Source organism: Toxotes jaculatrix, chromosome 23 (assembly GCF_017976425.1).
Source record: "Toxotes jaculatrix isolate fToxJac2 chromosome 23, fToxJac2.pri, whole genome shotgun sequence".
In the NCBI taxonomy this organism is placed as follows: domain Eukaryota; kingdom Metazoa; phylum Chordata; class Actinopteri; family Toxotidae; genus Toxotes; species Toxotes jaculatrix.
Genome location: NC_054416.1, coordinates 12,389,536 through 12,404,229, shown reverse-complemented (window position 1 = coordinate 12,404,229; position 14,694 = coordinate 12,389,536). Strand labels below are relative to the sequence as shown.

The following is a 14,694-nucleotide window of genomic DNA, read 5'->3' as shown; positions in this document are numbered from 1 at the left end:
AAATGCTACAATATTCAGATTTTATTTCCTCAGCTTTCACTGTGAACACTAGTTTTTTTTGGCTTGGAGTAAAAGACTGTCTTCTTTTTCAGGGTTTTCAGCTGATGAAGTGTCAGCGTTTACAGCCTGCATGGCTTAGGTCTGCTTTCCGGCTCTTTTTCTGTAATGAGCTCCTCTTTATGTCTCCATTCTCCAAACTGTCACTGAAAAAAACATCCACATTTGATCGCTGATTTCATTAGATGCTTTGTTTTTTTTTTTCTCCTCTTGCAAAACACCAAAGTACTCCCTGATTTGCCATTAGAGAGCCCCCACAAGAACAATGTGTAATTTCAGCCTGCCAGTGAAACTGTGTGAGTGCGTCAGTCAAGAGCAAAATGTGGACGCTAAATACGAGCTTTGACTCGAGATGTTTTTCCTTCTTAGAAAATGGAGATTGCATACAAAGATAAAGGATAAAAAAGGCACACAAAGAGAAAGATTTTATGATTCACATCATCCACATATTCGTATTAAAGGGATGATATGTAAATATATTAGTTTAAAACATTCAAAAATATAAAGAAATAACAGTTTGGGCATTATGTCAAAGAATTGTGTCACATTTCCTAACACAACTTTGAACCTCAAGAGGTGATAGTGAGTCACTCTAGTGCTCAGTCTGTCTGTAGGCTATAAACCTGTGCTGCAGTCGTCCTCTCTCAGAGACATTCCTCAGAGACAGCCTACCAAAGCTGCATAATAACCTGCATGGAAAACATTATTCCCCAATCCATGCAGGTTTGGGCAACATGTCAACAGGTGCACTAAGCTGAGTTTAGACTTCTTCAAGCTAACACCAGCTCAACCGATGCAGCAGCCCACCAGGATTTGTCCTGGTTTGCCCAATTGGCAGTCTGGCTATGGGGAAGGGGAGGAGGGACCAAAGAGGGTTTTTCATCGTTTTTTATCATAGTGCTGGTAATCTACTGCCCCCTTATTTATTTGTATGAGTACGAATTCAACAGTTAGCCAGTTCTCAGTCTTATCTTGCAAGATATAGTTTCTATCCAGAAATATATCTCCATTATGATATAAAAAAAAAAAAGAAAAAATAGCACTGAGTAGCGTGAGTATAGGGGATATTTGTGGTGTGCAAGCAAAACAATTGTAAGCAGATATAATTACTCTATAATTACTGAAAGCAAAGCTCACTGCACATGATGCAGAGTACACATCAGGCATTACTGTCAAACACTTTTAGAGCCTATCCCTGTTCATTGTGTTGGCATCATATTACATACTTTAAGATAATTGAAATGCCTCGACAGTTTGTGAATGCTGCCTTTTCATTCTGTTAGACGGTTATTATCTGTATGATAAACAGATTTAATCAGTCGCTCAGCTGGATATGGCCCTCAGTCTTGCTGCTCATTTGAAACTGGTGTAGAAAGGCACCTGATTGGGGCAATGAAAGCCATAAGTAATTCTTAATGATGCCTGCCAGAGATTTCTTGAATCGTCCTGCCAATTGCACAAAGGCCATAAATGGAGAAACTGTGAGTGAACTTGAAAGTCAGGATCAGGTGAAAGCCAAAAAAAAAAAAAAAGAGATAAAGGAGAAGAGGAAATATTTTAAAAGGGAACATAAAAGATTTGCTTCAGTGTGACTTGTCTAAGCATGAGGGTAAAATAAGGACATTCTGAAGGCTCTCCTGGGTCCAACAAAGCAGAGACATTTCAGTATGCTTTGCTGCTTTGTGAGGGGTTAAGAAGGGTACTTTGTAAATGCTGGAGTGGCCCCACCATCAAGGCCTCCTCTCTGCTCCTTTATGATTAGTGTGCTTGTTCTGTTAGATGTGATTGGACTAATGCTGTAATGCTCCACCCGAGTTAATGGTCTGTGGTTACTGTTGCCAAGCCCTGCTGCTTGATTAAATTATTCACTTAATATTAGTATTAGTTGATTAATCTACCAATTAATTGGCTGGGTCAAAGCGATTGTAACTGAGACTTTGTTTAACAGCTGACTTACAAATGGTATCACTGTTATTTGATGCTCACTCACTGAGGACTTGGTGTTGTACTCTGAAGAGGCTTCCAGAAGTTGCCATACGAAGTCTGAACTTAATGTTACTACATCGATCTTTTGCATATCAAACACTCACTCATCTAGAGTTGCTTTTTCACCAAGGACAATGCATGTGTCCAGTGACAGGTTTTCACAGCGGCAACGTTAAAATGTTAAAACACTGCAAACTGGATGGACACGTATCAAACAGCTCTTTCAGCATCTGCTACCCAATCTGCTTCCCCATGCATGCGCAATTATCCACTTCCCTTTCTAACACATATATTTCGCGGCTAATTACAATACTTCTGCTTGTTTATCTCAGTGTGTTGTAACCACACATCATAGATGTCTCTTGCTAACATTGTTGTCGGTGTCAGTGCCAGCATAAGCTGTTTGGACGGCGTGGGTCAACTGGCACACATTGTAAAAGACCATGTTTTAAAACACAAAGTCTGGCCCCCGCCACCATGAGTCTCAGAACACGCCCGCTGGAGTTCAGAACTGAATTTCAGGCATCTTGAGGTTCACTAATCGTTGTCAGCCAAGTTTGAATGCCACTGCTCTCACTTGGCCAGACATAAGTGGTGAATGCTTCACAGTTCATGTAAAGTGCTCTAGGAGTGCTTGGTCGCACCCTTAATCTTTAACTGCTTCAATGGAGGCACTGAGTTTCTCCCAAAAGACAAGTGTTACAACATGAATGTAAAGCAGAGAGAGAAGCGTAGTAAACAGGAAAAGTTAGAGTATTTTTTATATTTTTTGTGGTGATATATATTTTTTAATATATTCTTTAAATTTCATAGTGACAGTAAACATTCATTCACAAAGAGTTAGTGTTAGAGTTGTCATCATCAGTGTTTAGGATGTTTTAACCACCTTTGGGTTTCTGCACAACATTTCAAATTGCAATGAAATTCATATCTATCAAGAAGGCAGGTTTAAAGCTTAAATGAAGAGACCCTAATAATCACCCTCACTGCTTAATCAGTTAAATATTATTTAATTAGTGTAAAAGTGTAAAATGAGGGCCTTTATTTTAAAGTTCACTTGTCCTGTCAGACTAATTTTTATGTTTTCTTGCAATGCACACACTGTCATTGACAGTGTAACACTTCAGATGATATTTTCTGCTTTAATCTACAAATATGTATAAGATCCAAACGCGCCTTTGTTTGTTTTTTCACAACTGGGAGCCCCATGAGATGCACTTGAACATTTAAAGGAATTAAACAATTACCAAACCCTTTTAAAGTGCAGGAAAGCAGGAGATGAAAAGAAGACTGACAGGTCTATAGAAAAAGCTCATGTTATAAAAGCCTGATGAGAAGTTGGGATGGGGGGGGGGGGGGGGCAGAATAATTAATAAGTGGATGCGGGGCAGGAATTATGGGATAAGTGGAGTAGAGAAGGCATCGACCCAAATCTCCTTAACTTGCACACAGTACAACAAAGCAAACCTCTCATCACTGTAGTAACTGTTCTTTATAAGCGAATGGGTCTAAATCCGTTCACCCACTGTATGGCTGTGTCAGTTACAGAGTTCAAATGAATGCGGAGTGTTAACCAGTGTGTGATCCCCTCAGTGCTGCACTGGAGTACTGTTCAAGCTGCTCTGCTGCACAGCCGATCTCTCCGTTTGAAGAACGTTATGTAACAGGTGCTTGGCGCTTTCCTAATTAACTTGTGTGTACAGATAAAGTTTCTGAGAACAGCACATCAAGTAGCTTCCAGCACCTTTTTCTTTTCTTTTCCATAATGTCGTTTTAAGTATTTTATATTGATTGTTAGCACTTGTGTGTGCCTAATAGTAAAACTATGATTTATAAGCGAGGACAGTAAGTTATTATACATTTCTTAGATCATTTTGATGCTACACTCTCAGGAACAGCGTTTACATCCTCCCTTACACCGCCTTCAAAAATCACAATAACCCAGTTTTGTGAAAGATTTATAAATTAGTGTTGACGTCCTGTTATTTGCTTGACAGAAATCTACGCTGGGATTCCTTCCCTGTGAACATAGTCAAGCAACAACCCCCCCCCCCACCCCATTCACCATCAAAACAGTGTAAGAAAATGATTCATTATAAGGAGCAGAGTAGGAGTTGGGGAAGGAATGAGTTTCCATTTACAGTATAATGTTACAACAGGGAAAGAATAAAAGTCACATCAGGAATTTTAGATTGTAAATTGTTTTTCTCTGTTTCTTTCTGCGAAGAATAAAACAGGTTCCTAATGAATGCTCTATAGCTTTGTACTGTTTTCCATCACATTCAGACCGTTTCTTTCCATTTACTTTCCTGTGACCTCGGAATCAAGCTGAACTCAAATCATCACTTCATTTATAATATATCATAAATATATTATACATATTGGCCTGAAATTGATGCCCCCAGCAGCATAAAATTTTGGGGCTACGCAAAGGAACTGCCCACCCCACATCAAGACTTTAATTAAATTCATAATTTACACTTTCTCCATTGAAGCTTGGAATTAATCATTTCTAACTGTGCATGTCCATAATTATTTATGTGATATACCAGTATGAATATTGATCAGGCGATGCGGAATCAAACTGGATAGCTGAGCAGACAGGCAGACAAAAATACAGATGGATGCAGTCAGATAGAGAGATAAAGAAGAATCTAAGAGATAATGATTGATGCACAGATACACAGAGTTTGAATGAGCTCTGCTTGAACACTGTTTTACTCTGAATTTCCTCAGGAGGGCATTGTTGTAAAAAGCTATACCCTCACACACAGGCACTTGGAGAGTGGTGCAGGTGAAACAAGCACAGCTACCTGAGGAGGCAGGCCTGTTGCATGAGCTGCCAACGAAAGTTGCTGTGTTTGTGTTTTCCTCTTCTAAATTCTTTCAAATGTTATTTTAAAAGAACAAATTTAGTGTAACATAAGAAACATTAAAGTGCACATCAGTTTTGACCACGCTGTCAGACACACGAGTAAGACCTCAGAGCTCACAGCCTCTTCTAATGCCTGCTGTAATTCTTAAGTGGTTCCTTTTTTCTTTTTTTTTTTCTCCTTTTTTTCATTAAAAGCAAATGCACTTGATAAATCATGGGAATGAAAAATGCTTGCAAACTTGCTTTGGGAATTGGGAATGCAAATCATGCTCACAGAGAAATAACTATAATATCTTATTCATGAGTGTGATTGTGGTGCCTACAGCCTTGTGAAAACATTTGAGCGAGCCTATAACTTACACTGCACCTCTTTTGTTCTCAATCGACATAAAAGCACTCAGTCGACATGAAGGCCTTCTCCTCTGCCTAATAGCTTCATTTGATGTCGTGTTTCTTTTTTTTTCCTACCCCCTTCTCATCCAAGGTTTCTATCCCCAGTCCCACTACCCCCCCCCTCTCTCTCTCATCATCATGTCTCTGTCCCCCTGGTGCTTGCTGAGAAAATTAGCCCTTGTTTTGATTTGGTCCTGTAATTTGATATTTCTTGTGTGATCTCAGCTAAGAAGGCGTCCGTCAGGGGTAGCCCTGCGTCTCTGCTGACATTTGGAGCAGCAGTCATTAGTTATGCACTTGATCTGAGCCGCCAACACAAATGCCCCCACCACCCCCCTTACCCCCCCCACCCCCTACCCTGACTACCTGCTCGGCAGATTGCAGTTTCAAACAAGGGGCTCTAATGTTATTCCGCTTGCCTCATTGGCTCCGCTTGTCTGCTCCGGCGAGCACGAAACCACCCACTGCCCTGCGAATTCTCAAAATTAGCAAGGGACAGAATTGAGGCGGAGTATTTTGCCCAGTGTAAAATGTTTAATTCAGAGAGGCTGTGACAACCTTTCACCAGCTTTCCTTTTCATTTGCAAGAAGAAAATGAGTATGTATTCTCTTAGGGAAATATGCCGGGATGAACGGTAGACAATAAAAGATTTTTCATTCAAGAACACAATATAACAGGTGAGAGGATGTCATTTAAGTCTGGACTTAGCAATTGTACCTGTGACAAAAAGTGATGTAAGGTACGGTTGTTTTAAAACCAGCTAATGAATTCTTAACACTTCTTTTTAAACCTGTAACTTTGGTAAGGGACTTCGGTGTCTGGCTTATTCGACAGTTCACCTTGATGCGGAGAGCACAGAGCAAATACACTGAAGCACTGACTTCTTATCTTAACCAGGGGGGAATTATTTTGGTTCACCAAGCCTCTGTAATATGTTGGAACCTTTCACTACACAAATCATCTGCCCAATTAAGCCCATTTGGAGATAAGATAGGTAGCTTTGATCAGTGCCACGAAAGGAGTCATTCAGAGGACAAGGTTATTGTGAGTCACTTCTCAAATGTTTGGAGTGGAATTAAAAACCGTGCAGTCTCACTTCTACTGACACTGAGCTGTGCCACCCTGTTCTGAGGATTCAGTTTTGGGCTCCAGGCTGCATTTGCATAATAAGATCTTCTTCATATCTTCATTTAAAAACTCCAGTGTCTCCCAATATTACTTTTTTTTTTTTCAGATTTAAAGGCTATTAAATCGTTTTTAAATAAAAAATTTCTCTAAAGAGTCATGGTTATCATTGCATGTTTTAGTTACTTATGAGTAATTGAAACAAGCCTTATAATTAGGGTTTATATGATCAGTTTAAAGTTTTTTTGTCTTCCTTTGATGCTCATTTATCAGAAAACACCAGAAAACCTTTCAACAAATATTTGTTGTTTTTATTTATTTCTTAGTTGAGTCATTGTTTTAATCAGTCTGTCAATTAATACAATTAACTGCTTTCTACTCAGTTTAAGTGATTATCTTTAAATGTAATTAACACAAAAGAATTTTAATGTCAGACTAATTCTGTCGACAGTGCTGTTGGCAAACAGCAGCGCAGTTCACAGCCTCAGGTCAATTATGGACGTTCATTAGCCATTAAGCCTTCGTCCACTGCCCTGTAACTCATGAAGATGAATCTTCCCAGCTTTCGTATATTTAATTATTAAAAATGACAGGAGGTGGGGGATTACAGGAGGTGAGAGGCAGGCAAGGTTTTCAAGACTGTGACTATCTAAGTAATTAGTCCTATGACTGAAACACTCTAAGGGGAAGGACAGAGAGCAGTCACAGTACGGTACATGATAGGTCAGGTGGGGCTTCATCACCCAGCTGAATGTCCTGTAATCTCACCTAATGTAGATGTGTGCTCTTTTATCTTTTGTCAGTATGTGTCATTACAGCGACTTTGATGGTACGTCTGGAGCAACATCTGACCGCATTGTTATAAAGGAATGTGTGACCATTAGAGCTGCACTTGTCAGCTGTGAGACCTGACTATGAAACTGCACACGGAGCAGCCTGCTGAGGAGAGGCAGGAAAAATATCTAACACATTGGTAAGTACTGTTTGTCTAGCTGCAGCACTAAAAAATACAACTTATATTCTGCTTTTAAATTATGATAAAGTTTTTAAACCAATATCCTTGCTTAACACTAAATTGTATGTAGTCGCATGAGCGTAACAAGATGTTTCTCTAAGTATCTAAGATAGGCCTCCTACATGGTGACCACGGACACTGCCACTGCACCTTCAACACTTCAAAGCAGTGATATCATTAGCAGGTTGAACAAGAATAGCACTATGATCACTAATGCTGTGGTTCAATCAAAAAGGTCAAGCCATGTTCGAGGCGCCCTCAGAGGCAGATGTAATAGTCACGGCCTTCTTTCTGCACGACTGCTCGATGGAGCAAGTTCAGGCAAACAGGGGCATGTCAACAGTGTCCTAATGAGTAGGAATGAGACGGATTCTCTAATGCAGTGATTCAGCCTGTTAAAGATGTGTGCGTTTTATAAACCAAAGCCGAGGCTTCGATGTTTTAGCGATCTAAACTTGCATTTAAACTTTGGGCGGTAGCTGTTTGTTTGGCTCTGATGAATATATTGATTTTGGTTGTGAAGATACTATGACTGCTGTTATGCTGCCATCAGGCCAACCTACCAAATTCCAACTTTATATATTTCTTACCTCACAGGAAAAGCACAGTCAGCTTGTTCTACACATTTGTTTTTTATCTTATGTTGCTAGTTAGTTTGAATAGTTGTTTTTACTGCTATATACAGTAAATGTCCCATACTAGCATGTAAGATTGTGCACATATTCCTCAACTGTATACAGCTTATTCTATGGTTGCAGGAAGGAGTTAAAGTCCATGATGGCCACGTGGTAGATCTAACTGGACCAGAGACATCAGCTGTGGTTTACAAAGGCAGATTTTTTTTTTTGGTAAATACAGCATAACCATAAATCTGAACACACAAAGGACTGAAAAAAAAAAAAAAGCCAAGCCTTTTTCTCCCAAGACAACTTGAAGGAGACGTTTCTGGCCGCCGGTTTGACTCAGCTGCCCTCGCCTCTGTTCTCTACTGTTTTAAATCCCTGCATATCTTAATAATGTTCTCTCTCCCTTCCAAATCCGCTTATTCAATTATGGCAGCCTCTAATACATGTGTCAACATGTTTCATTAGTCCGTCCTCCTCTCCCACCAAAGAGATTAGCTCTCCCTTCTTTCTTTTTTATTTACTAAATGCAGAAATATCATTTTCTCCAGGACAGAGGGAGAGAAACTGTGAGAGAGTGATTATTTTTGTTCATTACATTTCATTCTAGTCGGCCAGCCAGAGCGCCTCTTTTTTTTTTTTTTTTTTTTTTCCTGAAAAGACTATTAAATATGCGGCCTAAAATTTACTTATTCAGCTTTCAATTTTGCTGCAGTCTACATTTAAATGCTTAGAGAACATTACAGGGAGTGTGGTACTAGAGCGTGGTTTTAACTCTTGGCTCTCTAAACTCGACGCCTTTTATCACTGAGCGAGTATTCATGAGCTTTATGTAGGCGAACAATGCTAAGACTGTAGAAATAAGATACGAAGCAAGACGACCTCATCTCAATAAGTGTGTGTGAGTATATGTGTGTCATAGAAAGGGGGTGATTAATTCTATGAGTGTGCGATCCCTTTGATGTTCCTTGTGGTAATTGTTGGGAGTTCCTGGTCCCTCAAGGGTTTCACAGCAGCTTCTGAGCACCAGTCTAAAGGCCGTGTGTAGGCAGGGGCTGGATTACATGTTACACTACATACGTGCTCTGCAGATTTTTTCCCCGTGACACTACAACTGTGGAGAGACGGAGCAGTGGAAAGGAAGGGCTCACTGGTCATTATCATTCAACTCCTGTTACACTCATCTCCTGATGGGCCTCATCTCTCCACTGCCCCTCCTTCCCCATCCCCTTCTCCATTCCCACATATCCCTGTCTTCATCAGTTTCCCCTCACCGCCTGATTTTGTGTCTCTGGAGAGCGGACGAGAACAGAGGAACGGAGGCAGACAGATAGAGGGAAAAGCAAGAGATGACAAGAATAAGATGATAACAGAAATGGACAGAGGGATGGAGGCAGGAAAAGAAAAGGAAGAGAGAGGAGTATATTTCTCTCACATCTGAAGGCCTCTGTAATCACTCGCCCCTTTGGCTACGCTCATATTAGCAGAACGCCTTTGGTCAGATGATACCCAGTGAAAATATCTCACAGTCTATATGCTGCTCATGCTATTTTCCTTCCTCATCCCTCTTTCATCGAGCTCTCTCATCCCTCACTTCCTCTTCTGGTCTGCACTGCTCTCTCCTTTTTCTCTTCGCAGAGACTCTTACTCTCATCTTTAAATATTTTCTCCCATGGGTGCCATTGCTCCATATTTTCTTTTACAACTCATCCGAATAGCTTGACTCTCACTTCCCACTTCCATACCCCCCCCCCCCCCCCCCCCATCCATCTCCTAATCTATCTTAATGTGCTCCTCTATCCCTCCTCCCCCATTATATCCCCCCTCCTTCTCCCTCTCTTTCTTGCCCCTGGTGACCTTAATTACAACATGTAAAAACCTGACCTGGATCCAATTTCCAGCCTCTGACCACACTGCCCCAAGATTAATGCCCCATAGGCCAAATTCAATTAAGTTCCCTTCTAAATAAGGACTACAAATGTATAAAAAGGGTGAGATTGAACAATAGGGTCACACCACTGAATCTTGGAAAATAAGAAACAAAACACTGGGGGTAAAGGTTCACACAATTAAAGAAAAACAGAGAGTGTGTTAGGTATATATGACCGATAACTGAATTCTACTTCACTGGGCCGAATCCAACGTTACGCTCAAGATGTTAATGGCCTCTATCTGTCAATGAGTCAATAATTATTGACATATTTGGTTTCCCTGGTAACTCTGTGACTAAATCACTGCCTGAAAATATCCACTCTTATCAAACATTCATGGGATTTCAAATTTTTTTGTGTGATTTATAATAAAATTTGGGAAATATTAGTATTCATTGGAGCAGCACTTTGAGTACCTCACCCCAGTAAAGCTCCATCCAATATCTACTCATCTTTAAAGCAGTCAGAGCAGCAGATAAGTCTCAGTTAGGTTTGTATTATAATATGGGGCTAATCTAACCATTAAATGATCTAAAATCACAACACACACATTGCACAAGTCTTTCAACTGTTTTTTTTTTCTGTTTTGCGAGCAAATAATTTACAGGAACTCTCTCTAGTTTAAATATTTGATACAGTAGACTGATCCTAACTGCAGCTCACTTATAAACATTACCCCTGCTGTCCAGCAGCTCTGATACTCAGGTGCACAGCTGAAAGATTTATCCACAGACAGTATTTAATTTTCAGGGATTTAATGGGAAATAATGCCTTCCTCTTCCTTGGATTTACTCCTGACTCCCGGGTCAGTGAACACAAAGAAGCGGGCAAGAGTCCAGGCTCAGGCAGAAATACTCCACAGTGCTTTATATCGCACCCATGGGTTTCAGCAGAGTTGCTATTACTTTGCCTATTTCCAGTACAGTCCAGTAAATAATTTTTTTTTGTATACTTATACTTATATTACTAAGCTCATATTTTTTGCTTCTAATTCCAAAACTGAAAAAGATCAAAATTCTTAGAAACTGATCCATAAAATACATCATGCCACTAAAGTAACATATATTATACATATATAATTTAATTTTCCCAGTGTTAAGTCCTTGCCATGCAAGCTCTGAATACAGCCTTCATATGTAACAGATATAAGTCTAATAAATGTTCCCATTATTCCACTGTATTTACATTTCGTGTACAATAATTTCAACTGCATGACTCACAGGACTCACACAGTTTGGGGCTGCTTCAGTTATGTTTGTTTGCCCTTTCAATAACATTTTAAACCTCGGCTTTGAGTTCAGATTAGACTCATCCAGACCCAAAATAGAAGCTCTGCGTCAGTCTCTTCATCCTCTTGGGCTACATCAAGTTGAGTTTCATTTTTATTTTGATGTATTTTTTATTTTTTCTTACATCAGATCACATGAACTATTGTGCTGTGGCAACAAGTGGCCTACATTAGCCCCTCCCGGCCCTCGGAAACAATTTGCGTGGCATTTAGAAGCTTGTCAGGTTGTATTTGGTTGTGCATACTCAGAGACCAAAACGAACATGAATTAAGTGATGACAAAACGAGCATCAGAAAACGCACTTGCTGAGGAGAAAGCATGGAATTCTGATGTTACTGTTAACTGTAAAAGATTTTACTGTAAAAGATATTACTGTTTACATTTGGTTCTATTACTGTGAAAATATGTTAAGGTAAGATGTTAAAATACTACAACTACAGCAAAACCTTATGTGCACTAGTAGAAAAATAAAAATAAAATGTTTGGATGTCCTGAATTTTCACACAGATCTGGTCAGATCAAGTCCGTCTTTATGTTTGTTTTCTGGGGCCTAATACAAAATCTACATCTTCACAGAACTTTTGAATCTCAGTAAGAAAGAACTGTGTCTTAGAACCAAAGCTTAATAGAGATCCACAGGCAGTGCTCAAATACACCATCAGTTCTTCTACTAGAAGGATATGACACACTTTTTGTCATGCCGTGCTCCGCCATACGGCGACGATCTGTGTTTTCATTACAGATTCACAGGAGGGGATTCCAGAGCCAACCCACAGTGTTTACGTCCTGCTTGTGAATACCGCCTTCAGACAGACATGTCGAAGTTAAGGTGGACTGGCTGGGAAGACTGACAAAGGACAGACAATAGAGATGGTGACATTTAAGTGACTATATTTAACTTTCAGGCATTTTCTTCAGCCTCTCTGATCCTCTTCGTTTTGTACTGCTTTGTGGACCTGTAATGAAGTCCATTTCTCTACTGTGATAACAATGAAAACTAACAATGCCAACATCATGACTTTGCATTTCCTCTGAGCTGCTTCTGCTGTGTTTGCATTAGCAATTTGTGTTTAGGCCCAAACTGAAAGTCGGAAAGGGAACCCCTATAGTAGGGGGAGTTTGAGGTGTGTGTGTGCGTGTGAACAGCAGTGTGTGACCACTGCCTGGTAAAGTGGGAGTTTGCTGTCTGTATGATGTGTCCTGTCACTTTCTCTAAGTGAGGCTGCCAATAACGAGGCGTGACTAGCCTGGGAAACACAATGCAGGCCTCCGATCAATCTCGGCGAGGGGGGACAGAGGGACTGGGACTGTCGCGCACCTCGCTCTCTGTCATTTGCTTCACCCGGGGGGACCCACTGAAGGTCACGCAGGGTAGCCTCAGTCCAGCCCTGTCAATCAGCATTAGCCTCATGACTGTGATTACGACATTAACGGGGATTAACTCACACGTACACGTCAACCTCAGCTATGAATTCTGATATTTCGGATATCATTTGACTTACACTGTTCATCAGACGGCAGTTTGTGACTTTTCCTCACTATCATGAGCTAACTTTTGCACAAACATCTTCGTAAGGCTTCAAGTCTAACAAACACCTACTGTACAAGTTATGAATCCAAACCAGGTCATTCTCTTTCTACCTCTTCAGCATCTTGTGTCTATCTTTTTCTCTTAGTCATATAACTTTGGTGTGGAGTGAAAGAAATAAAGTGAAACTCAGATGGTAACAGTGCGGCATCACTGATATGCTGTAGCCACCGTGGCCCCACAGTAACAGATCGACTTATCCCTGGCTTTTCTCTACACGGCTGTGGGGACTGTGTGAAGCAGATTCAGGCTGCTGTAGAGCTCCATCCATTTTAAGACTGCTGCTGTGTCAGGAGAAATTCTTGTCTGTGTGAGGACTTCTGTCATCCTGGGCTAATGTCTCTGCAGTAGCTTCGCAGACTTCAACCCAGACAGCCCACCATGCTCAGGCTGCTGAACAGGGGGGGGGGGGGGGGGGGGGGGGGCGCGTCGCTGCAAAATCCTAAATGATCATCCCTTAGCATGTACAATGATAAAATCATGTGAATGAATTCTGTAGCACCTTAAAGCTTGTTTGAGATCGACGATCGAAGTGATATTTAATTTTGTCATCTACTTTTAATTTGGTCTCTGCTTTACCAAACTCTTAATTCAAGCTTTATTCATCTTTATTCTGGGGTTAATGTTGGAAACTGATGCTTTAAAAAGTTTAAACGATAAATACAAGATTTTTAAGACTGATGGGTTAGTATGAAAATTTTCTGAAATATACATTTGCTACTGGTGATGCTGTCAAGTTTAGTGATCCTGCCGTTGCGTTAACAAAAACAGCTCCCTTTCACTGTCATGGATTTGTTAATTGCTCCCTTTGGCTGAAGAGCTACGTGACATTTTTAATGACGGCGGTGCGGAGCTGAAATGCATAAATTCCAGAAAAGTTGCTGAGACATGTCAGCGTTTGGCAAAACTCACACTGGTTTTCCAGCATAATATAAGAAAGTAAAGCTGTATTGTTCGTGTAAAGTTATAATGTACTAATAAAAACAGCAGGCAGGGGCTGTTTTATTCACATTCAGTCCCTGTTTACGTAGTTTTGAGTGAGTAACGTTGAAAAAGGAGGATTAAGCTTAAATCTATGTTTAATTTCTGCGAGATGAGTGTGACTGAATTATCACTAATTATCACTTTAAATCAAATCATGCTGCAGCACAGCCTGAGCTGATAGCTGTCGGGGCAGAATTGCACCCTGTTGCTGCCCATTCAAAATTACAGAAAAATCAATGTTCCCTGGCAGGAGACGCCGCGGTAACCACTCGGCTGTCTGAAAGAACTTTAATGACGTGACAGGAGAAGTTCTCACCTCCTCAGATAACTAACAGGGCACCACAGAGGTGTCCCTAAACGAGACATTTTGACTGTGGAGCAAAGTGGCGCTGATAAAGAGCACGAGAGTTTTCATTTTTCCTGTCATCATCCTTATCTGAATCTCAGGGGAAATAACTGTTGTTCTACTCAGCTTGTACTTAGTTTGGCGAAGGCGTTATTTTAGAACCAAATGTTCCTAATGATCCTTCATTTCTCTTGTTGTTCCTTCTGCCATAAAGCAATAAAAGTAAGAATGTATCACATATTGTGGTAAAAAAAAAAAAAATAGAGTCTTTTAATACTGTTTTCAACTCCAAGAACATTAAGTATATTTTGTTGCCTTAAGGTTCTGGGGTTTTGTCGGTAGACTTTTTTTCTAATATCACTGCAACAATTAATTTATTGTTGCCTGCATGCCTACTCTCTGGCCCATTTTGTTAGAAGTTTTATTATTGTACCAACTATGGTCTTTTGCATTTATGCCATTATCCCCATTGCTCTGTATT

General features: G+C 40.3%; 1 protein-coding gene across 1 annotated transcript in view; it reads right to left on the bottom strand.

Annotated features, from left to right (window-relative positions):
* The window catches only part of nrxn2b (neurexin 2b), a 511,829-nt gene that overhangs the window by 408,649 nt on the left and 88,486 nt on the right, over window positions 1-14,694 (bottom strand). The window contains exon 4 of the mRNA XM_041030969.1: window positions 3,788-3,793. Within this exon, the coding sequence (XP_040886903.1) occupies window positions 3,788-3,793 (6 nt within the window). The remainder of the gene's footprint in view (window positions 1-3,787; window positions 3,794-14,694) is intronic.